Here is a 25,368-nt window from a genome sequence, read left to right on the forward strand (position 1 = left end):
GGTCACCCCGGAACGCAATAAACTTTGTTACTTAGATAATTTTTACTTTTTCGCTTTCAAGTGATATGATAAAAACCATAGAAGATTGCAGTAAATGTTAACATTATATCGCCTGTCATTTATGTTAACCCGCCCCGCTTCGCTGCGGTCACCCCGGAAGTTTTCGCTTTCAAGTGATATGATAAAAACCATAGTAGATTGCAGTAAATGTTAACATTATATCGCCTGTCATTTATGTTAACCCGCCGAGTGACACGGTCATGCGGGTTGCATATAAATACGTTTATTTTTATACCTATGATGAACTAACAAAGGATTTGTACGTTATGGACACTTGAATGGTCAATTATCTCAAGACACTGGTAATTAAAAATTAAAGTGATATGATAAAAACCATCTAGGGTCCAAATCCTAATAACCCCCCAAAAATAAAAGAAATTGGTTCAGCCGTATTAGCGTGATGAGGGAACAAAGGATTTGTGCGTTCTCTTTTATATAATAGATATCAAATGTATATTAAGTTGCTGGTGTTTTAATAATGAGTATTATTTTTTAATAACATATAGAGTATAAAATCAGATTTAAGTACATAGTGAAATTATGTATGATGGCTTTAGGGCATCCATTTTCTTATAAAAACAAGCCAGAAGTAAATATTTAACACAATACATTTCTTTGCGTATATTAAGTGGTTTGGACAAACCTATGAGCGAACAGAAAAAAGATTCAAGATGATAAATCATTCGATGGAAAAAGTTCTGAAATGCAAGGCAAGTGACCTTTTCAACCAGAAGAACCTAATTCCATACGTTAAAATATGATGATTTCGTCTTGCAAGAGAACTAACCCCTTGTTGGAAATGAGAAACGAGGTAAGTTGAGCACAGTTTTCCTTTAGTCCTGTCCTATTTCTCAAAATACTCATAGATAGCAGTGTTGATTGTTTAGTACTTTGAACTAATTCCGAATATACTAGACTGCACAGGAGAAACAGTATGTCAAAAAAAAAAAAAAAAGAAAGAAAGAAAGAAAGAAAAAGCAGATTTTCAGGAGGTGATTTTTAAATTTTACCAAGCATAAGAATTAATCACTTATACAAACAGTACCAAGACGCGATTATTCAACTCATGTTTAGAATTGACTTATACCAAGTTAACAGGAGGTGGAGCATGACACATAGATCTCCAATTTTCACTTATCTCATTTTGGCCTATTTCTGACTTATACTGTTTCTTTTGTGCAGTCTAGATCAGTGCTATTCAACCTTTTTTTTTCTTGCGTACCCTTAGACACAGTTCGCTATCCAATTGTGCACAACTGAAGCTATTTAAAAGAACTTATTAAAAATACACATGTTCTGTTCATTAAAAAGGGGGACAAATAGAGACCCAAAAAAAGGACTATCAGTGTGCCAATCAAAACACTATTTACAGGGGGATAATGTACACATCCGGGAAAGATAACATGGGAAATTTCAAAGCATATGGGAGACATCCAGTTCTACTGAAGGGGATTTTCCCCTCATCGTCCCTGATAGTTCGCACACTGACGACAATGTAAAAAATTCAAAAACTAAAAATAACTTTAGAACTAACCCGTTAATGAGAAGACTGAGCTTATTTCCTTGAATCCAACTCCACGATTCTTGGTCGAATCTTCGAGAGCGTGAGGATCAGAAGTGATTCTGGATTTCTAAGACTGTATCCAACAAATGTTAACCGATTACTTGGAAATAATATTAGACGCGCGTGATCTCGAAACTCATCCAGTCCAAAGAATTTTTTTATCCACTATGATCATTCAATAAATATAGGAAATATCCTTATTTTAGGACTGTGTACCCCCAGAAACATCTTTGAGGGTACGCGTACCCCCGGTTGAATAGCACTGGTCTAGATGTTATATAACCCGTTTCCATCAACCAAGTTTATTGTGATCATAGGCAGGGGCGTCTCAAGTAAGTTTTCTAGGGAGGGGCATCTCCATGGCTGCTATATGAAGTCTGGTATTTCTAGTACTTAATATACGTAGTTTGTTATATTACGTATACATTTTCGTGAAGCGTGAGATTAACAAACACACATATATACATGCAATGACAAAAATTACATTTATTTTATTAATCTTTCATTAAGTTAATTGGTTAATTATTCGATTACAACCCACTTACCACAGGAATTTCACTTTAAATTGAAAGTAAGTTTTACGTAATTTTCACTTTAAATTGAAAAGAAGTACACATAAATATATTAGAAAGAGAAAAAAAGTAAAGGTAGAATCCGTGTTATTTCATAAGCTAATCAGTAAAATATTAGCTATAACTGGAATTGCAATTAAAAGCTGTTTTAAATATTTAAATACTGTATCCATTGACATTACCAATCAGAAATTCAACATTATTATTATTATTATTATTATTATTATTATTATTATTATTATTATTATTATTATTATTATTATTATTATTATCAAACATAGTACCAGGTGATGCCGGCAATAATACGAGTAATAATGAACAATAATGGCTAATATATATTTAAGTTTGTTTTACCAGAAGGTCAGAGGTATGAATGGAAAGATCAAAGATTTTATTAATCAAACGCTATGTAATGACGTTGATTTAATTTGTATATCTGAAAGCTGGTTCAAAAGCAAAGGTTCTTATCTAAATCATTTAGAATATGAGTATTGTATGCTTAGGAAAGATAGATGTACCAAAATAACAGGTAAATCAAAGGAAGATGGTGTTATTTACTTAATTAAAAAGAACGCCAGATTTGAGGTACTGAATCTAACTCTCCACAATCTCGATGTCATATGGGTGAAACTCAGATCACACTGCAAGGACTTAATAGTAGGTCTGCACTTTACTCCTCCAAACACTAGTGTCGATGATTTTAATGATTATATAAATACTCTTATAATGAATATATACATATATTTAACAATAAAACAATCTTGTTAGATACTTTAATGTTCCTGGTGTGAACTGGAATACGAACGAAATTTGAGGTTCGCATCATTATATTAAATAAAACGCAGAAAAACTTATTGAATTTTGTAATATGCTAGATTGTAAGCTATACAATTATGCATACGATGCTAATGACAGTACTAAAATTTTGGATTTTTCATAACAAATCTAGACGAAATAGCATTATTTAACAATTCTCCATCTTTAGTAAAGATAGATAATACCACCCACCATTTGTATTTGAAATTTCTAATATTGTAACGACTTGTAACATAACAAGGAACAAGATATTAAACTATGACTACAAGAAAGCCAATTTTATAGCAATTTACTATGATCTATCCAACTTTACAATTGAAAGCTTATGTAACGATGTTAATAGCCTAGTTAGCCAAATACATATTAAAATTAAGAGCAGCTTTGACAACAATATTCCAAAGAAACTTACGAATAAAGGTTCAACCTAATGTCCCTGGGTAAACAGAGAGTTGAAAAATTTAAGAAATAGGAAAAGAAGGTTCCCCACATTGTATAGGAGAACAAATATGCTAAAATTATATATATATATATATATATATATATATATATATATATATATATATATATATATATATATATATATATATATATATATTCAAAATGTAGAAAAATGGTAAAGAAATTACATAAGCAATTAAAATATAACTGTTTCTTACAACTTGAAACCAGCTTGCTTACAAATCAACAGATTTTTTGGAAAAAATTCAAGAACAAAACTCTTTACCATACTGAATGTAATGGATTATGAAGGAAAGACATGTCAAGATGTATACGATGTAGCTAATGCATTTTTATGCTATTTTAAAAAAAAATATTCAGTAATTGCACGAATATTAAAATCGAAAATGTACACTTATATCCAAAATTATTGTCACATGTCTATAAATATGCTGTTGTAGGAATATAATTTGATAACGAATTCTCCCGATATTTCTTATAATGTTAGTATGTGTATAATCGGCAAAGACATGTATGTGGCAAATTTCACGTCAAATCGCAGTAAATAAGAACACTAAAAAGAAAATAAAACTTTCTTGTCCATTTAGCAACATTTTTGTTTTACTTATTCTAATTTTTGCATTTATAATTCTTTTCCTATAAAATTTACCACAAATATACATTTCCCGACTATACACGTAGTATCAGTATTAAAAGTATCCTTCAAAATCATACCAAATTACTACAAGAAGACAGTTAAAGATATGCGACAATCATTTTAGACATGAGTGTACATGAACATTCTAATAATTGTATTATTGGCATTCCTTTTATATCTGTGGCTGATACATCAATAGGCCACCTTGTACATCAATAGGGCAGGACCAAGTTTCCAACTATGTAATCAAAACATGCGACAGCAACATTGCACCAATCCATGCTTACATATATAATATTTCTTTACGGACAGGTATTTTTCCGGATCAATGGAAGAAGTCCATCATTGTACTAATATTCAAAGGGGAAAATACCGAGTAATTATCGACCAATAACTATTCTAAATGCCTTTGGGAAAATATTCAAAACGTTTATCTATGAATATTTGTCTTTCCAGTTAAAATTGCTTGTAATAGAACAAATTACTAATTACATATCGGAAGAATTATCTGCAGAAATCAAGTTCACTTAATATATATAGACCTCTCAAAAGCACTTGACATAGTACAACATGCGTTGTTATTACAAAAGCTAGCTAGCTTGCTTAAGATTGTCATCATTATTTATAGAATGGTTAAAAGCTTTCTTAGCAATAGAACTTTTAAGGTTAAAGCTCATAATGTATCATCAGATGAAGGAGAAATTTTAAAGGATATTCCTCAAGGGTCAGCCCTAGTTCCATTACTGTTTACAGTTTTTATTAATGATATAAAGTACAATCTTGAGAAGGTAAAAGTTTTATTTTATATGCTGACAATGTAAAACTTTTTAAAACGGTGACCAGTGTAAATGACAAAACATGCATTCAAAAGGCATTAAGTACCATTTAAAATCGGCGTGTAATAACGATATGAGCATAAATAGCAGTAAATGTATACATGTAACGTATACAAAGAAAACTCGGTACTTGGCAACAAAATATAGCATAAACATCAAAACTTTAGAAAAGATAGAATCCGTCAGGGACCTTGGAGTGACTTTTGTTCATCAATTCACATTCAATGTCCATGCGAATGACGTTATCAAACATGCAAATATCACAGCAGGTAATTTATTTAGAAAGTGGCCGAACTTCGAGAATCACAGCACGTATATAAAACTATATAAAACTCTTATCAGACCTAAACTTGAATTCGCAAGTGCGATTTGGTCAAACATTAGCAGAACAAATAATGATAAAATAGTAAGGGCCCAAAAAAAAATTATAAAATAGTATATTTTCATTTACTGTACATTTGTATCAATATTATTGTGACTACGAAAGATTATTAGAGACTCTTAATCTGACCTTTTATCGCAAAGAAGAAAACAACAAGCGTTAAAAATTTTAGCGTCCATTCTAGAAAATAAGTTATACAGTCAGTACCTTATAAATAATATATCAGACAGAGTACCAACCTACAGAGTAAGGAAAGCAAATTTATTGTATAAGAACGGTACAAAGAGTTTTACATTAAGCACCTTACTTACGATGCATAATAACAGAAGACTGGACTCTTAGACATCAGGCTTATATTAAGTTTTTGGTACTTGTATAATGTTTTATCCTGTTATAACTATTCAGACATGATTCTCTTTTATAAATAGTTATATTTATATTTTATTACTAGACAATCTAATCATTAAGATAGGACTAATTTAGTGGTTACACTTTGTTACACTTTATTTATATGACTCAGTTTTAAACTAGAAATTACAGTTGTACTCTTATACGGTATAACTTTGAATTTTAAGTCTTTAAATTGTATTATGCACAAACATTCAATTACATTACTTAGCTAACGCTGTTATTAGGGTTTAGCACTTTAAATATGTTATTAAATTAAATTAAATCAAATCAAATCAAATTATTATTATTATTATTATTATTATTATTATTATTATTATTATTATTATTATTATTATTATTATTATTATTATTATTATTATTATTATTATTATTATTATAACTTTTCGAAACGACACATTTTCAGAAGCATTTTCAAGTGAAACTTCTCTTCTATAAAATTAGCAATTGTGGAAATGATCCTTTTTGAACTTCATTTACGGAATGAATGTATCCCATGCAGTGGCGTGTTTACGATTTTGTTTCGGGGGGGGGGCTTTGCTAACTTTCGGAGGGGGCTTTGCCTGAAAATGTGAAAATTCTGCAAGATATTTCATATACTTTACTATAGTAAGTGAGATTTCGGGGGAGGCTTAAGCCCGGAAGCCCCCTCTAAATACGCCACTGATCCCATGTATGAAATTATACGAACTTTATTTTGGGAAAATATAATTAGATATCACAATTTGGTTAACAAACTTAAAAATTCTAGCAGGGTTTATAGTGACAAATAAAATCTTTGGTAAAATCTACCAGTGAACTGCATCCAGTTTTGAATAATCTGATTTCCACGCCCAGGCAATATTAAGTTTTCTTAATGTTTAATTTCAGCTCTTTTATCAAGTCCGTCTGCAAATACAACAACAACCAATTCACCATGTGCAACGAATCACTTCCTTTGTGGCAGAGACTGCTGTGAATTGGGAATAGAATGCTGTCTACAACAATGCTGCAGAAGAAATGAACACTGTTGTGGAGGCGTTTGTTGTAAAGATGTATTTACTTGCTGCGGCCATGGATGCTGTGATGCAAACTCGTTTTGTTGCGGCATTTCTTGTTGCCGATTAGGAGAAATGTGTTGTCCTGATGGCTGTTGTACATATTTTATGGGGTAAGTAAATTTAATGAGCTTTAATTATTCATTTCGAATTTAGATGTGAAAAAAAATTAGACCATATTCAGAGACGATTTTACGTATGATTAACCTCACATTGTGGATTTGGTTAACACGTAATTGCGATTTCTGTGTTGAGTCTCAATTTGATTAAGTTAGCCACAATTTATACTTGTATTGATAAAGGTAAACCACGACCTTTCTGCAGTGCTGTCCAACAGGCACGTAGCCAGGGGGGGTCCGGACTCCCCTCCCCCTTCGAGACCAGAAATGAAAAAAATAAGGAAGGATGAAACAAAATGAAATCAGAAAAAAAGGATCAGAGTTAAAAACAAACTACAGGAAAGTTTTGGTTACTCTTTCTTATGGGGAGATTTGTATTACTTGCAATACATGGTAGCGAAGTGAGCGAGATATCCTGGAAGAGTCAGGGAATTTGAAATTTTTAGAAAAGTTATCGATTTTTTAGAATTTCTAGTCAGGGAGATTTCAAGCTTCGGAAAGCATAGTGCCGTTCTGTAACAGCGTGGACATTTTTTATCATAATTTTTTGTCATCGCATCCTTGCAGTATCAAACATGTTATTTCAAAAACAATTTTCTACTGCTCCTTTAACCTGTCATTTGGAACAGACAGTAGTCTGCACGGAATAATAAAAACAAAAATTTATGTGGAAAGAAAGTTCTGTTAACATTTGATTCAACAGAGGAAGGAACGCAGATATTGTAAAATATTTTACAAGACATTATTGAATATGTACTTTTTATAATAGTGAATATGTACTTTTTATAATAGTTGAGGTCATAATGAAAGGAAAATTATTATATTTGAATAAACAGAGGAAGGAAGTAAATATTGTATGATCTTTTTCAATTTTTTTATTATTATTATTTTGCTCGAGATTTCTTCATAGTTTGTTATTGAAATACTTACCAACATATCCTCATTTTATTGTCCTAACAAACCAATATATGTTGATAGTAAAGTAATTTAGATTAATCGAGCTCCTGTGCCTTCAGAATTTCATGTCATGCCCCCTCCCCCCCGTTACGAAATCCTTTCTAAATGAACCAATATATACCGGTATTCCAGTAAAATAGTTTAGATTGATTGAGCCCCTGGTATGATGATCGTAGTATTTCATGTCACGTACCCCCCCCTTTACGAAATCCTGGCTACGTGCCTGTATCCAAGCATAGGAGAGATCAAAGTAAGAAAATATTAAACAACATTCTGTCCTACCTTTTTCTCATAATAGATTTGGAGAATTTAGAGGAAAAGTTGTGGCTTGCATTTTCCAACATAAGTGGTGGATAAAATTACAAAGTGCTTCTTAATACAGAAATTACTGGGGTCGTCCAAAAAGTAAAGAACAATTGCGCATCGCGCGCAGCGCCGACCCCCCATTATTGCGATCGTGTGCGCGGCAGTTAGCTCCTTCCTTGGCCTCAGTGTGAGCCGAGTCTCAATGTTTTGCGGTACCGCTACTTCTTTTTCCAGCGATTCAAAATGGCAGAGCCAATCGAAAATCCAGCCAAATGTAAATTACGGAGTGTCATTCGTTTTCTGAACGCGCAGAAAGTAAAGCCTATTGAAATTTATAGGTAAATAAAAATGTTTATGGTGATAGTGCAATGAACGAGTCATCAGTGAGGAAACGGTGCATTATGTTTAACCAAGGAAGGAGCAGCGTGCATGATGAAGATCGGAGTGAGAGACCGCCTTTTGTCATCCTGTTTATAGCCCTGATTTAACACGAAGTGATTTTCACTTATTCCCGAAACTTAAGGCATTTTTGTGTGGAAAGCAGTTAGTAGTAAACGATGAGAAAATCAAGCAAGCAGTGACAGCCTTATTCAAATCTTTGGCGGTAGATGAGTATAACATCGGTATTGAAAAAGTGATCCCACGCTATAACAAGTGTCTTGACAACGATGGTGATTACATAGAAAAGTAGAGTAAGGTCCTGTAGCTTTGTAAAGTTTTGTGTTGATATCTTTTGTTTTTATTTAACCATACCAAAACGTTTTTTAAGTGCTGGACGACCGTCGTATAATCACTTCTTCTTCTGCTTCTTCTTCTAAAACCTTATCTGAGTTAGTTGAGATAGGCTTTGCAGATCACTGGTCTCTACCTTTTTCTACCTTGTATTATATCCATTTAGACACCACACTGCACCATACCTTCACACAATCAATCCACTTCTTTGGTCGGCTTGGCACTCGTTTCTCATTTAGCTCTGTAGCATCTACTCGGTAAGCTATATATTCTAAAGGTCTTCTTTTTATATGGTCAAACCATGGAAGTCTACTTTCTTGTTGTTTTCCCACTACTAGTCTCACCTTTATTGATTCTAGCATCACTTAATTCCTAATATTGTCCTTCCACTCCATCCTACACATCCACCGCATCTTCATTTCCGCAATATGCAATTGTTCCTCTATCTTTGTTATCCATATAATATGGCAAGTCTCACTACTGGTTTGTATACTTTTTCTCTATGGCACATTGGTACTGTACGGTCACACAACACTTCTGCCGTTAAATTTTGTTCAACCGCTATTAATTCTGTTGTTTACATCTTCTATTCCCGCATTTTTCTGTAGTGTTAATCTCAAGTACTGAGGTTTCTTCGTCTTTATAATATTTTCTTCTTCGTCCAGTCGTATCCCTGTATTTCCGATTTTATGTTTGCTAAATGGACAATGTAGACATACCGTCTCGATGTTACTAATTCTAAATCCTTTGCTCTCCCATACTCCTCTTCTTGTTTCTCTTAGAGTGCTGCCTTGGTCTCACTTATTAGCACGATATCGTCCGCAAATAGCATATTCCAAGATGCTAACTCGAACGGTATCAAGTTATAAGACTGATGCCATTGGAATAATAGAGCTACACTTGTGAAAACAAAGTTCTGTACTCACACATCATCCTTGTCTTAGCGTGAAAGATCTGGGTTCGATTCCTGCCATGAGCTCATGTGGTTGGGATCACACTTTAACTGTAAGTCCATATAGCATCGCTCATACAGGGGACGGAAAACCTCAAATTAATCAAGCAAACATCATTCTTGTCAATAAGCTACGACTATGTTAATTGGTTTTCGATTTGTGGTGGCCATTACCCTACCTGGTCCAAACGAATTCTACCCTACCTGGTCTATCACTGGAACTTTAGCTACTGGTCTTTTCTTGTCCCGTCTTTCATATTCCAGCTATCTACTGAGTCTCCCTTCCATTCCACTGGAAGATTTTCCATTATGGCAAAGAGCTACTGTTACCTCACGCTTGAAGTCAAAAAGTAATATTGGACTGTTCGTTAACTCATCTGAAACAGTATGCTTGAAAACGTTCTGCATTGATCCTGCATGCCATCAGCGTGAAACATTTTTAAGAATATTGTTATTGTTCTTTCTGTTATTAATTCACTATGATGAAAATTCCCATCAAAGTGCAATTTAGGGTTTTAAATATTATTCTGTCCCATTATACATTACGTGATTCACCTCCAGGATTGTTTCCGAACTGTAGATAATGCGAAGTTCATTATTACCAATTAGTTTTGCAGATTAAGTCATGGTTGCATGAGTAATTCTTGTTCAGATATCATATGTCCCAACAGGAATCGAACTCGGATTCGTGCATCAAAGGCTCGCACACTAGCCACTAAACAAGCGATTATTATTATTAAGTATTCTGCCTTTCAGCAGGTCCTGGGACTAATGAGGATTTTTTTATTTTTTATTTTTTTTTTTCAATTTTTAGATTTGGGCCTGGAAATGTTTCTCCCACTTTTCTCGATCTTCAGCTTCCTCTTTTAACTCCCAATATTTTCTCCTATCTTTGAAATCATCGATCAGCAGTGTTCTTCTTCTTCCTATTCCTCGCTTCCCTTCCATCTTTCCTTCTATGGCGGTGTGAAGAAGGCAATTTCTTCGCAAGATGTGTCCCATCCAATTGGCCTTTCTACGAAGGATGGTGGCTAGAAGTGTCCTCTTCTCTCGTACCCGTTTAAAAACATCTTTGTTTGTTGCTTTCTTTATCCATCTTATCTTCTCCATCTTCCTCCAACACCACATTTCGAAGCTTTCTAAATATTTCTTCTCTAACTTCCGTAATTTCCAAGTCTCTGAATCGTACAGTCCAATGCTCCAGATATAGCAGTTGACCAACTTCTTCTTAAGTCCAATATTAAGCCTGCAAGTTAAGAGTGATCTTTTCTTGTTGAATGCTTCTTTAGCTATGGCAATTCTTGACCTGATCTCTTTGGTGCAGTAAGCGTCTCTCGTCAAAATACTTCCCAGATACTTGAAATTATCGACCTGCCATTGCCTTTGTTCTACTCTGATCCGTAAGGGTTTATTTCCACGGGATATTCTCATGACTTTCGACTTTTTGATGTTAGTTTCCATTCCATACAGATTTCCAGTGTCAATTATTTTGTCAATCATCTCCTGTAGTCTTCCTCCGGTTTTAGCTATTATAATCGTATCATCTGCATACCTGATCTTGTTAATGATCTGCCTTCCAATCTTGAAATCTCCAATTCCCATTAATGCTTCCTTCATTAAACGTTCAGTGTAAATGTTGAATAATTGGGGTGACAAACTACATAGTTGTCAGACTCCTCTTCCAATCTCCACACTATTGGTTTCTCCTTCATTCAAGCGCAACTTCACTCGGTTTCCTATGTACAAGTTCTGAATGAGTCTTCGATCTCTCCAATTGACTCCGATTTTTAAAAGTATTTTCAGAAATTTCGTCCAATTGACTCGGTCTAAAGCTTTTCGCCAGAAGGACAAACACAACTCTTCCTTTACTTCAAGAATTCTTTCTGATATAATTCTAATCAATCCAATAGTATCTCTGGTGCTTTTTCCTTTCCGGAATCCAAATTGATCTTCTTTTAACCTCTCACCTATCCTACTTTCCAGCCGCCTGTTCAGAATGCGTGCAATGATCTTTGCAGTATGGGAATTCAGATTAATGGTTCTGTGATCGCTGCACTTCTTTGCTTGCTTTTTCCTGGGCAATGCAATCATTGTAACACCAAGAAAATCTTTTGGCCATTCTCCACTCAGGTAGATCTTGTTAATAAGTGAAGTCAGTACTTTCATTGCGGTCTCCTAATCCCTAGAGCAAATCTACTGGTAGTCGTCATCTCCAATGGCTTTTCTCCTTCGCATGTCTTTGATTGCTTGTACTACTTCACTTTTCAATATACTGGGCAGTGGCGTCTCGTTACATAATTTTTCGGTACTTTACAGTCGTGAGAAAGTTCTATTCTAGAATTGTTTCAGCATTTTAAATAAGAAAAGCTGTAAAAAATCAATGAAAATCAATGAAAAATCAATAAGTACCTATTCATAAACAAATGCATCATTTCATTTGTATATGAAATCACTTCTGATGTTCTTCTGGGCAATCAACTTGTCAATAACTGTTCTGAAGTCTAGTTTTTTTTTTCATTTTTTTTCTGTTAATACTATAGCTAATGCACTGAGACTATTTTGAGCTACGGTACTCCTTTAAATGCTTTTATATTCTTTTTAATTTGGTAAAAACAATTTTCAGTTTCTGAAGTCAACGTCGGATTATTTACTATGATTTTCACGAATTTTGTTGTATGCCATTGCTTTTCTACAGACTCACGATCAATTTCACAATGTACTAAATGGAATCTCCATTACACTACAAACGTCTGCTATCTCGCATATTTGAATTGCCATGTATGCTGTTTTGTGAACTGTTGACAGTATACACGAAACATGCAATGTATTAAATTATGATAGTAACAGAGGTACCTTTAAGTACGAACGCTTTGTCCAAGTACTTTTGCATTGCTATCTCAAAACACTTCATGACTGTTTATTTTGTATTTACATTCTCTGTTAGAGGTTAAGCTAACTAAGACGAGATTTAAAGTTTAAAAATGATATTACTGTAATCTGTTTGCTGCTGTCCCACCTGGAATTGTACTCGGGGCGAGTCCACCAAAGACATACACTAGTCACTATACAAATGAGGATGGAACGAGACTTCATAAAGTTAACCAAACCACAGAAAACACCAGAGCTACTAGAATCTTTGGACTCCTAATGGGAACATACAGCATATTCAAACACCCCAAAATCTGACGCAACCAATAAAAAGTGAGCAAATGTGACTTCTTTCTCTATAAAACTATTATGAGACTTAATAGAAATGATCATGCGAACGCATCATGATAGGATATTTGACGCACTTATCAGGGGTGCACTCAGAAAATTTTGATGGATGAGTCCAAAGTTTGGGAAGTCCAATACTATAAGACATTACATCTGTGTACGATTGATCCGATGTAATTCTACAGCCAAGAAATGGTATCTAATGCTTGAGTTCCGCCATCTATATTCTAAGAAAAAATATAGAATTAGATTTTTTTTAAAAAGAAAGAGTATAGATGAAATGTAACACCAAATCTTTACTCTACATCAGTCATTTCTCTACTAAACAATTATACTTTTGTTATGAAAGAGTACAAACGTATGTCGAGTTAAGAAGTTTAAAGGGGGGATTCAAACCCGGTAGATTCTCTGTGGGTACGCCCCTAGTGCTCACACCAGTTAAATAGAGTATAATTTTAATGTATTTATTACAGTTCTCATACTTCTTTACACTTTCAATCAGATATCCCAAATATATTACACAATTCAGGTCCACTATTAATTCCCTTCATAGAAAAGACGCGAGAAAAGCAAAGCAATATTTTCATTTCAGAGTCTAGTAGCCATTTATTGTTTTAAATTAACTTTGAAATGTCGATACGGTTTAATTTTCACCTCCAGATGATAGTTAACTTTGGTCGATTATCTTCTAACTTCTTTCCAAACTTTCACAATTCGTCAGTACACTAAAAGATATTCAGTAGTTTGCAATCATTCAACAGAATAGGGTAATGATAAGATTTTTCTTACCAGAAATCTTCCGAAAAATACTTCTGTATAGAACAGACCTTAGATTCACTAGTATTGAGAAAACATTTTAGGAAAACCTAACACTACAAACCTATCGAGGAGGGTATGCGGGAGTATACGGAGTATACCCACCTTAATATATTTATAGTTCAGCGTATATTTACTTTAATTGATATAGTGGAGGTATAAGGATGAATATAAGGTCAGTTTAGAAACCGGTTGAGAGTATTCTATATTTACCAAAAATTCTAGCATAGCTGATGAAAATTATATGGAAAAGAAATAATAAACACTAGTGAACACATTTATAAATCAATCAGTATACCACCACACAACACGTTTTCACTTTTGCCACTGAAATACACTGAGAGAATAATGTTTCTGCGATTCAAGTACGATCTACGCAGTAAGTTCCGTCCCCCTCCTCCGAAGAAAAAAAAAATGATGCGTTTTTTAGAAGTGTTAAAGCTGAACGTGCATATCAATACTTGTCTTTTTCTACTTTGTACTTTACTTTAGAAGTGTTACTGCAAATACCATTACTTGTCTTTTTCTACTTTGCATGTGTTAAAGATGAATGTTGAAAAAAAAAATCAGTTTCAAAATTTCCTTCAGGTTCCCACAATACAGAAGGTAATATTTTATCATTGTAGCAATGTTACCAAGCAGTTTCTTCCAGACGTGTTTTTTGGTGGGCACCTTCTCCCCCCCCCCCCCTCCCGGAGTTCTGAGAGTGTCCCCAGTAGGAGACTAAAATAATACGTCTATAATATAATAATAAATAGAATAGTACCAGCAGTGTTCCCCGGAACATTAAGTGTCCCCTGGAACATTGTCTCTGAAAGAAACAGTTACCAAGCACGGTATGTTTTGATAAGTTATTCGCTTTTCTTACAAACGTTTGGTTTATTTAGGCAGGAAAACCGTAGCCTAAAGAAAAATAAGAGATTATACGTATTTATTAAAAAAAGGTCTTGAAAATGAATTAAAATTTAATTTTGTTCTGCGTTAACTTAAGAACGTCTGGAGAAGGGTTGTAAACCTCCCATTCCTCTTGGTACGACCTCGGAAAGCCGTAATTTTGTTTGTTCCATTAGTGTATTTTCATTACAAGAAATTGAGATAAAAAGAACTGTAGGTAACTGATTGAAAGAATGAGTTATATACTATTACTATGTTCTATTTTAAATTGCAGCTCATTGATTCTGTTTAAAGCGCCACATTACTAGAAATTAGTCAATAACAGCTGTCAACGCAGAAGTTCATTCTTTGATTCTGTTTAAAGCGCCACATTACTAGAAATAAGTCAATTACGGCTGTCAACACTACTCGTGCAAATTTTCATTTGAACGTCAGGAGACCGCAGTTCCTCCCCTCAGCTACCCGCGTTTCCCTTCTGTACTACACACAGAGCAGTCTATCACGCTCGCTGCTGTGTTGTGAACGTGGTGTGTTGATGGAATACATATACGCTAGGGGTAAAGCAAGCGAAGAGTAGAAATGAAACGACAATATAATAATATTCTAAATATTATTAACTTTCTTAAGGAGCAACAAACAGCGCACAATATTTGGTGGTTCACGTGCTCTTGCGAACTGCACAATGCAACGCCACTGATACTGGGTCCTTTTTCATCACCATCCACCTCTTCCTCTGCTTCGATCGCAATATCTTTGGGCGGTTCTTCTGATCATACAGATCTTTTATGTATTTCTCTCAAATTCTAAGGATTCTTTGACGGCCAGTGGTTACATTACCTTGTTGATCTTCGATTCCAAACGTTCGTATACTTTTGTTAGCTTTTCCTCCTAATCCTTGTGCTTTCTGGTACATCAGATCATATCTGCCGCGCCGTTGAAGTTCCATTATCTCTTCACATATTTGCTCCATGTACTTTTCTTTGGCTTTGTCCGTTTTTCTTCTCAATTCGTTATTCAGCCTTCTGTATTCATAGATGCCCTAGATTTTTGCTCTTCTGCGTTCCTCCATCTTCTTAAGCATCGCTTCAGTTATCCATGGTTTTCTCGGTGATCTTTCCATTCTACCAATGTTATTGTGGAGTGTGTGAAGTATAATCTGTTTAACTTGTCCCCAACTATTCTCTATATTGTCAACCATATTTCCCATTGCACATATTTTTTTCTTCAATCACCGACGATATTTCTTAGTTGCTCTAAGTTCCATTTTCGATTTCTCCTCCCATTTTTCTTGATCGACTTTAACCAGGTTTGCACTTCCGCCACCAGGAGATTGTGATCCGAATCAATGTTCGCTCCTGGCAGTGTCTTCACGTCTCGTACACTATTCCTGAAACGTTGCTTCACAAAAATGTAATCGATTTTGTAGCGTTTCTTATTTCCTGGACTTTTCCACCTGTACAGCTTGTTTTTTCTTTTCTTAAATCACGTGTTCACCACCATCAGATCATGATGTCTACAGAAATGAATAAGCGTTTGACCTCGTTCGTTTCTTCTATCTAGTCCAAATTGTCCCACTACCTTAATCGCATCTCGTTCTCCTACTACGCTGTTGAAGTCTCCCATTACTATGGCGTTGGCCTTACCTCTTCCTTCCTGATGCAATATGTCACTAATCTCATCATACATTACTTCTACTTTATTATCATCATGGTCGGTTATTGGCATATAAACTTGTATTATCACAATATCCACTGGTTTTGCATGTAGTTTTACAAACATCAAGCTGTCACTGCAGCATTCCATTTCAGTTAAACTTCATGCTACTTTGTTCTTCATTGCTATAGCGACACCATTCTGGGCCTTATCGCCAACAGAATAGTACATTCTGTAATTTCCCGATATTATCTCATCTTTCCCTGGCCATCTCACTTCACTCAAGCCCACTATGTCCACTTTACATTTGTCCATTTCCACCTTTAAATTTTCAAGTTTTCCCTCACGTCGTAGAGTTTGTACGTTCCAGGTTCCCATGCTGAAATAAAAGTTATTATTTTCTCCTCTGATGATTCTTCCCGGAGTAGTCCCCACCCGGAGACCCGAACGGGGAACTATTTTATCTTCGGATTTTTTTTTTTACCTCAGGAAGAACCATCATATTTATTTATTCTCCTCCTTCGTCCCTTCTGGGAAAAAGATTATATGGTAGTATTCCCATTTCCTTTCCACATCTCCATGCCGTTGACCATCTGAAGGTTCATCCTCCTTTTAGGACAGTTTTCCCTCCTAAGGACAAGAAGGTGCCCTGATCTCAACCCGCTCATCCGCCCTCCAAGAAGGCCTTTGGCACTTGGTAGAAGCTGACTTCTTATCCCGGGAGTCGGTCGGTCCCTACCTACGTTAGCCGCCAAAGACGTTGCCCGCTTCTCCCGCGAGAAGGTGTAGGTTGGGATTTTCCCTTCGTTTAGGATGAGACCCCAAAGGCTTTTCTCAAACCTCTCCACTACTTTTAGAAAGGAAACAAGCGATAAGGGTTATTGTTATTATTAGATCTTCTAGCCACTTATTATTGAATATTTTTTTCTCATATTTACAGAATGGAAAGAGGAATGGCTATAGCTGTGATAATCGTTGTAGGAGTTGTGGTTCTGTCTTGCTTGTTTATTGGAGCATGCTTGTTCTCCAGGAAGAAAGTAACTCCTGGAACAGTTGTAATGTATAGAGGTAAACGCATATAAGCAAAGGTATTCTGTCTATCCTATTTATATGAATCTAATTTTCTAGGATCATACAAAATTAAAAAAAAATCTTTGTTTGTGTCCAGGAAATAAAATGCTCCCGGCTAACAAATAATATGGTCAAAAAACAATGTGAATCAAATGCTCGTTTGCCCAGAACAAATAAGTCTTTTCAGATATATTTTGCTCAAGAGAGTTCACTCACTCAAATGAGTCCACCTACTTCTTATGCTTGTTCCTCGAAGAAGAGACATGTCTCTGTAGTGGGTTTTCTAGTGGTATCCCGTCTGCAATTTAATGGTAGAGTATTGTGGATGGTATCATTTTCTTCCTTGTCAAATTGGGAATGAGAAAAGACTACATTACATTATACACTACATTACACTATGACACCACATTCAGAACGCACTAAGAAAAAACAAGAACTGGTTAAAAGGTGGACAAAGGAAACATACAAACACTTCCTGATTTCCGTTCCTTCATGTCTCTGGGATTTTACACTGTTCAACCGATCGGCAGCAGGTCGAAAGATGGACGGACTGTTTCACGAAAGAATAGAATAAGAAGTCAAATAATCGAGTTATGACAGTTTTCAGTTCCTTCTTGTCTCATGAGAGTTTATTATCCTTCGCATTATCCTAGTAACAGATTCCCTATTTGCATCCCTATAAGAAGAGTATGATACAAAAATCATATTATATGCACTCTTTGCAAGTTTAAACGGAGCAGAACTCTAAACATATTTTCTCCTGATACTGATGTAGTAGTGCTAACGATGAATTCCTAGCCTCAACTTCCACAAATACCTGATTTGTTGTCTCAGGAGCTAAAACACGTGAGATTTCTGTTCATATGGTATATCAAGCGTTAGATCAGAAGCGAGTTGATGCTTTAATTGGATTACATTCTCTCTCAAGGACTGATATCACCAGATCATTTTATGGTAAAACGAAAACAAGTTTCTTCAATACATTTATGGACGCTGATGAGACAGTATTTGACCTTTTGTCATCACTGGGAAAAGATACTTCTAATGAAGAAACGTTCCGAGTTCTGGAAGCATTTATACGCTCTGTATACTTAAGAATCTCGAAGATAACATCCCTGAAAGAATTGCTCTGGTGATTTTTCACTAAAAACTAAATTGATCGATCATGCATACCTCCAACTCAAGATATTCTGCGTCCGGCCATATAAAGAGCACATTTTCAAGCCCTAATATGGCGTAAAGCACATATTGCGAATCCTGAACTACCTACAGTGACTGGCTGGCTGTTAATGGGAAGGGGCAGTACAAGCCAATAATGTGTGATATTCCTTGTGGACCTAAAGAGATCAGTCGTCAAATGCTCATGTGGTCCATCAAAATGTGTTTCACCGTGCAAATGTGTTCTAAATAAACTTCCTTGCACATACATGTATTTCTGTTCTGCTGATCCACAAAAATGCAATAATGTGGGTGAGGAACAGGATGATTCTGAAATCTCGAATGGAATAGACTTTGTGATGATACTGATGATAATGATGATAGCGATGAACTTGAATCATGGTTATGAGATGGGTACGTCAAAACGGACTATGCAGATAGGGAATCTGTTACTAGGATAATGCGAAGGATAATAAACTCTCATGAGACAAGATGGAACTGAAACTCGATTAAGGGAAAGCCTTAGTTATGTGACTTCTTATTCTATTCTTTCGTGAACCAGTCCGTCCATCTTTCGACCTGCTCTCGATCGGTTGAACAGCGTAAAATCCCAGAGACATGAAGGAACGGAAATCAGGAAGTGTTTATATGTTTCCTTTGTCCACCTTTTAACCAGTTCTTGTTTTTTCTTAGTGCGTTCTGAATGTGGTGTCATAGTGTAGTGTAGTGTATATTAAAATATTAAGATGAAAATGATTGAAGTAAGAATTACGACTTTGGACTTTGAAAGTGTCCCGATAACTAACGTGCGGATTCACACCAGAAAAAGAGTAAATTAATATAATAAGAAAACACATGACTGGAGTACTTATTCCATGATAATTAAAACATACTTCTAAAATACTTATGAACATCTACAGAATTAATATTAATATGGATCAAACAAAATAATAAATTGTAGGAATAGATGTAATCATAATTTAAAAAATATTAATTGCTTCTCTTGAGTGAAATATTAGATTTTGTATACTGTTCTTTTCCTTACGTTTTATATAACAACGATTTTCAAAATAAAAAAATATTCGTTATTTCATGCTCCTTTTATAAATTTAGCTATTTGGCATAGATAAATAATACAAAAATGATTATTTAGTCAAATAAAATATGTTTTTATAAGAAAAATCCTTTTTTTTTTTTTTTTTTTTTTTTGAAACTTTAACCAAAACGGCTACATATACGTAAAATGTGCTAATAACATAATATGTAGAACGTACTTAGACCTTTCTTTTAGAAGAAAGAAAATTAAAATCGAATGATTGGGAGCGACGTTATAAGCTATAAAAGCGATCACATGGCATCAATAAAAAAAAAGTATCAATTTATAATGTAACATTTGGCTTATATTTGAAGTATCCAGGAACCAAAGTATCCTAGGATTAATTCCCTAGTAAAATATTATCCCTATGAAATTTTCGGATATAAAGCTATCTTGCAGAGAATGAGTGAGTCTAGTAATAGATAACACTAAAGTGTATCAATTTATAGACCTAATATAAAATTTGACTTCGTCTTTCACGTAACCAGGAACCGACAGGGAGGTGTTAATTCCCTAGGAAAATGTTACCCCCATCATCAAGATGTTTCTTTGATGCATCTTTTGATATATGATTTTCGACTCAAAAATTTCAAATAAACGGGAATTCGAGGAGGGTCATAATTCCATCTGTAGATGTTCCAGTGTGACATTTAGTACGAAACCGCCGCACCATTATACATACATCACAATTGACTTATAGGCCTATTTAGCGAATTCTAAAACGTAGTAAGCTTTCTTTTCACCAGCAAATGCCATCATGTTTGTTGTTGGCTGCCATTTTCTAACTAAATCTGCAACTACTCTCTGTCACTCTTCGGCAACTTTCTATATGAGCAAATTTGCTGTTTCTGTTACGGTTGTTTCAATAATAATTTTTCAAACCACAGAGAAATTACAAATAACCCTGTACTCTGTTCATCGGCTTTCTTGGGATTCTTTAGTTCGCTCCCACCGTATTAGACCGATTGTTTCCTAATTGTCACTTGCATTAACCACTAACCTCTTTTAGTTTATTCAGCATAACAATTGGACATTCAACTACAAGATTTTCCTTCAAACTCTGGCGGAAACCAAGGGATATTTTTGGACAATAATAAATAAATTACACAGCTGGATGACATTATATATATTCTAAACATGGAGCTAAGCGACGTACCGGTACTTCTCTTAAGTAAAAGTAGACTACAAAAGTTTAGTAAAATTTTTGGCATTCTTTATTATACCCTCTAAAAGAAAAATTAATGGTTGAATGAGTAGTTATCAATTTTATCTTGAAAACACTGACGTTTTCCATCAATGTAAAGTAGTGATGGGAAATTACGGCCCGCGGGCCATATGCTGCCAGCTGAATGGTTCTATCCGACCCGCAACGAGATTTCTAATCTGACGAATACAAAGAATATGGATTATGCACTCTTTTACCCAAGACGTCATGTTCTTTGAGACCTAAAAATGGTACGGGAAGGTTTTTAGGAAAATGGGGAACAGACAATTGCTCTCCAACTTGTATCTTAGTTTTATAAATATATATACGAGGCGTATTCCAAAAGTGAGGCCGTTTGATGATTAAAAAAAAAAAACACAGACGCTCGTGCGGAACGGGGTTTATTGCCAGAAATAGGTGCCTACAGAGCTAGTTCACTTTTCCACATAATGACCACGCCGTTTCAAACACTTTTCGTAACGCTACACCATCTTCTGTAAACCCTCTGAATAGAAGTTTGCCGCCTGGGATTGGAACTAGTTGACAACGGCAGTCTTGAGATTCTCGTCGTTTTCAAATTATTATCCACCAAGCCACCGTTTCAAATGCAAGAAGAGGAAGTAATCGCTGGGAGCAAGGTCGGGACTGTATGCAGAGTGGTCGAACAGGTCTTAACAAAAATCTTGAATCTTCTTCTTGACAATGGCAGCGGTATGAGGACGCGCGTTGTCGTGAACAAGGATGATTCCGGTTTTTCGCGGTCGATTTTGAATCGCATGTCGCAGTTTGGTGAGCGTGTCGCACTATAGGTCAGCTGTAATTGTCGTCTCACGTTCCAAGAAATCAACCAACAGGACGTCTTGTCGTCCTAAAAGACGGTAGCCATTAGTTTGCGACTCGAGTGCGGCGATTGCTTAACCTTTACTGATTTGGGACAACCTGACTGGCGGCACTGCATGGACTGTTCTTTGGATTTAGCGTTGGTGTACAAGATCCACGTCTCGTCACTCGTCACAATGTGGGAAAACAAATCATCTCCCTGTTGTCGATAGCGATCCAAAAACTGTCGGACACTGCACATTCATTGCTCTTTTCGCTGGTCCGTTAGCATTTTCAGCACCCGCTTTGCGCTCAATTTGTGATATCCAAGCGTTTCTGTGACAATCCTGTACATGGTAGTTCGTGGAACGTGGGGAAAGTCACTAGCCAGAGCACTGATCGTCAATCGCCAATCACTTCGCAGTGTTGGTTTACTTGCTCCACGAGGCCATCGGTCTGAACATAGGACTGCCACTCCGGTCTTCATCTTTCATGTTAGTGCGGCCATTTTGAAACTCGTGACACCATTTGCGAACATTTTCTGCACTCATTGCTGTAGGTCCATACACTAGGTACAACTCTTGATGGATATCAGCAGCAGAAGTTCCTTTTGCAACCAAAAATTGTATCACACCGCGCACTTCACAACTAGAGGGAGAAACAATTCTCGCGGCCATTGCAATCTGGCTGCCAAAACCCTACTGACTCAAGACATCCACTGCAGTGGCTTCGTCAATAGTCTGTCGTTGGCGCTCCACGCGTAGAATTGTTCTGGCCTACCTACGGTTGCCAAATTTTGTAAACGAAAAACCGGAACACCAATCTCAGGATATATATTGCAAAGAACAGAAAAAAGAATTAATCCAGCAATTCTAAATGTAAATATTTAGCACGCATCAATATTTATTGGATGGAACAAAAACTGCATATTGTTTTGCAGCATTGACAGTTATAAAGGTTATTTTTTACATATTCAGAAAAAACACATTTTTAAAATAAAAAAGCGCATTCTGGCAATGATGTTTCAGCAAAAATACTACCACTGGTGTAACTCATTCTTGCACATGTTGGACAATGTGATTTACCAATAAAATAATAAACTTTTTTTTTCTTGCAAATTTTGAAAAATTGTTAGTAGTAACCTGGAAAAGACAGGTAATTAATTGATTCTGACCAAATTGTTAGGAACCCTGACCTTGTATATATGACCTTAGGATTTTTTTGAATTACACTTCTGGCCATTTAAACAATTACTAAAATTCAAAGTTACGATTTGTCTCATTGGTTTTATTCTCAAAATATCCCCAAGGACAACGCCAACTTTTGTCATAAGTTGGCAATACATAGTTGGCAATATTATTTGAATTAAATATTAAACTTTAGTACAGAAAGGAACCAACCTAGCTACTAGCTATATGGGGGGGGGCTGTGTTCTAGAACCTTCCCAAATTATATCTCTATCATTCTTACTTCAAAAAAATATACTCGATCAAAGTTTGGGTTGCATTTCCTTTGGGATACTCCGTAGTAGTTAAAGCCCGTCTCCATGAAAAAGACGTTCTTTTCGATTGAAAGTGATATTCAAGAAATTATTGCCATAACACAGACCCCTCTTGAAAATTTTTAAAATATTTTTTTTCCCTCCGGGAGCTAAACAATCAATAGGATGAAAGACTGCATGCGATTTCAAACTCCTTGTTGTTTGTTAAGTTCAATTAATTGGCTATATAAACCTTCCGCTTTTAGGTGAGACATACTAGTTCTTGCAGGTTGTATTTTTTTTCAATCTGAAGAACAGAAACCGGGACAAACAGGCGTCCCGAAAGCCTTTTTCGGGACAGTTAATTCTTTCATTGAAAACTGAGATGACCCGAAACACCGGGACGTCTGGCAACCCTAGGTCTACCCCCATTTCACTATACGTCGACGGCCCTTACTTTTAGAATACGCCTGGTATATATATATATATTATATTGGCCCGTCATTTTTTTTCTTTAACCCACTCCTAAAATGTTTGCACATCACTGTAAAGTATATTTTAATCATATGTGTAACCAGAACTTTTCATTTGGATGTGCATAAAGGTAATTAAAGTCCTTCTAGCCTTCTCATTGTTATTATAGCACTCTTACATGCTCATTTTATTGGGTTCATTATCTAAAAATCAAATAAAATATTACTTCAGTGAATTAAATAATTGTAGATAAAATATTGGAAAAATAAAATCAAACCAGTTCAGCACATGTATTGGAAAATCTAACACATTGATAAATTGAAAATCTTTGTTGATCTTGACGAAGATTTATAGGGTGAGTTCAGGCATATACCGTACGGACGTGTATGAGTTTAATGTAAGATATTACAATATACAATTGCATACGACAAAGCCAAGAACTTATTCAGAAGAGTACTGTTTGCTATTTCCAAGTTTAAAGTGCCTATTCCATTTAATTACATATACATTAAAGCTTTTTTTTTAAAAAAAAAAAAAATACTAAACGTACTTTCTTTTTGCCCGTAAATTGTAGATCCGCCTAAAAGAAAAAGTACAGAAGTATTGGAGAGACCATCAGTTGAACAAATGGAAGCAAGGAAATTGGCACACTCATTAGCAATTATTTTAAGTAAATTGGAAGCCACAAATACAAAGAATGACGGTAAGTAGCCGAATTTATAAACAATATATGAATACTGAAATTCAGAAAGAGAAAAATTGTCCTGTTTTGAGCCTGTTGTTTACAAATGATATTACAGGATTTAAACTAATGCCTATGATTTAAGAAAAAATACTCAGGATAAGCTCCTTTGCCCTAGCAGCAAAGACCCAAGTAGGGGAATGATAGGCTAGACCAGTGGCTCTCAACCTATTCGATCCTAGCTCCTCCTTGGGTGAATGCAATTGTCCTGAGTACAACACGTCATCCGAACACAGGCCACACATGCACAAGGCTGAACGTAAAGCTTGTACGAAGCAGGAAAAGGATTCAATTCTTAAAATTAGCTTTGAAAAAAAAATAACATATTTTTGTGCATATTTAAAAGTTTAAGATTACCTCGGGTTTGAGTGAACGTCTACTGTGAACCTTCTACTTGGCGAATTAGTTTCGCAGTTGTGTATCACAAGTAGGCCTACTCCTATTACACTAGTTGACCAAAAAAAAAAAAAAAATCTCTGGCACACGGGGATTTATGGAAATTTCCCCTCATATTTCCATTTTTTTTTTTTACCAATTTCATAACTGTAGCTCGGGTACCCGTAGGTATATAAACACACAAATTATATTGTATGTTAGCTTGATTTATACTTAGTAAGCCCTCTAAGTTTCATAAGAATTGCATTATTCTTTCTACAAAAATAAACATATTTATATAAAAATATGCTATGTGTACTGTTCATTTTACCATATTCATTAGTGCAGATAAAATCACATATAACTTCCATGAAAATTACAATATAAGCACGGTTTATACCTCATTGGACTTCCAATAAAACATATTTTCAATGATGTATATACCGTGTCACCATTTTTTGTATGAGGGAATTTCTAGAGGGATTTTGTTGGAAATTCCCTCCAAAAAGTAGTTTATAAGATTTTTTTGTCTT

The 25,368-nt window shown here is 35.2% G+C and overlaps 1 protein-coding gene across 1 annotated transcript in view; it reads left to right on the forward strand.

The window, feature by feature from the left end:
- Positions 1-6,622: 6,622 nt before the first annotated feature.
- The window catches only part of LOC145672809 (uncharacterized), a 55,960-nt gene continuing 37,214 nt past the window's right edge, over positions 6,623-25,368 (forward strand). Inside the window, exons 1-3 of the mRNA XM_081741965.1 lie at positions 6,623-6,884; positions 17,357-17,484; positions 24,293-24,421. Of these exons, the coding sequence (XP_081598091.1) occupies positions 6,847-6,884; positions 17,357-17,484; positions 24,293-24,421 (295 nt within the window). The 5' untranslated portion in view covers positions 6,623-6,846. The remainder of the gene's footprint in view (positions 6,885-17,356; positions 17,485-24,292; positions 24,422-25,368) is intronic.

This window comes from Thermobia domestica, chromosome 16 (assembly GCF_964235325.1).
Source record: "Thermobia domestica chromosome 16, izTheDome1.hap1.1, whole genome shotgun sequence".
In the NCBI taxonomy this organism is placed as follows: domain Eukaryota; kingdom Metazoa; phylum Arthropoda; class Insecta; order Zygentoma; family Lepismatidae; genus Thermobia; species Thermobia domestica.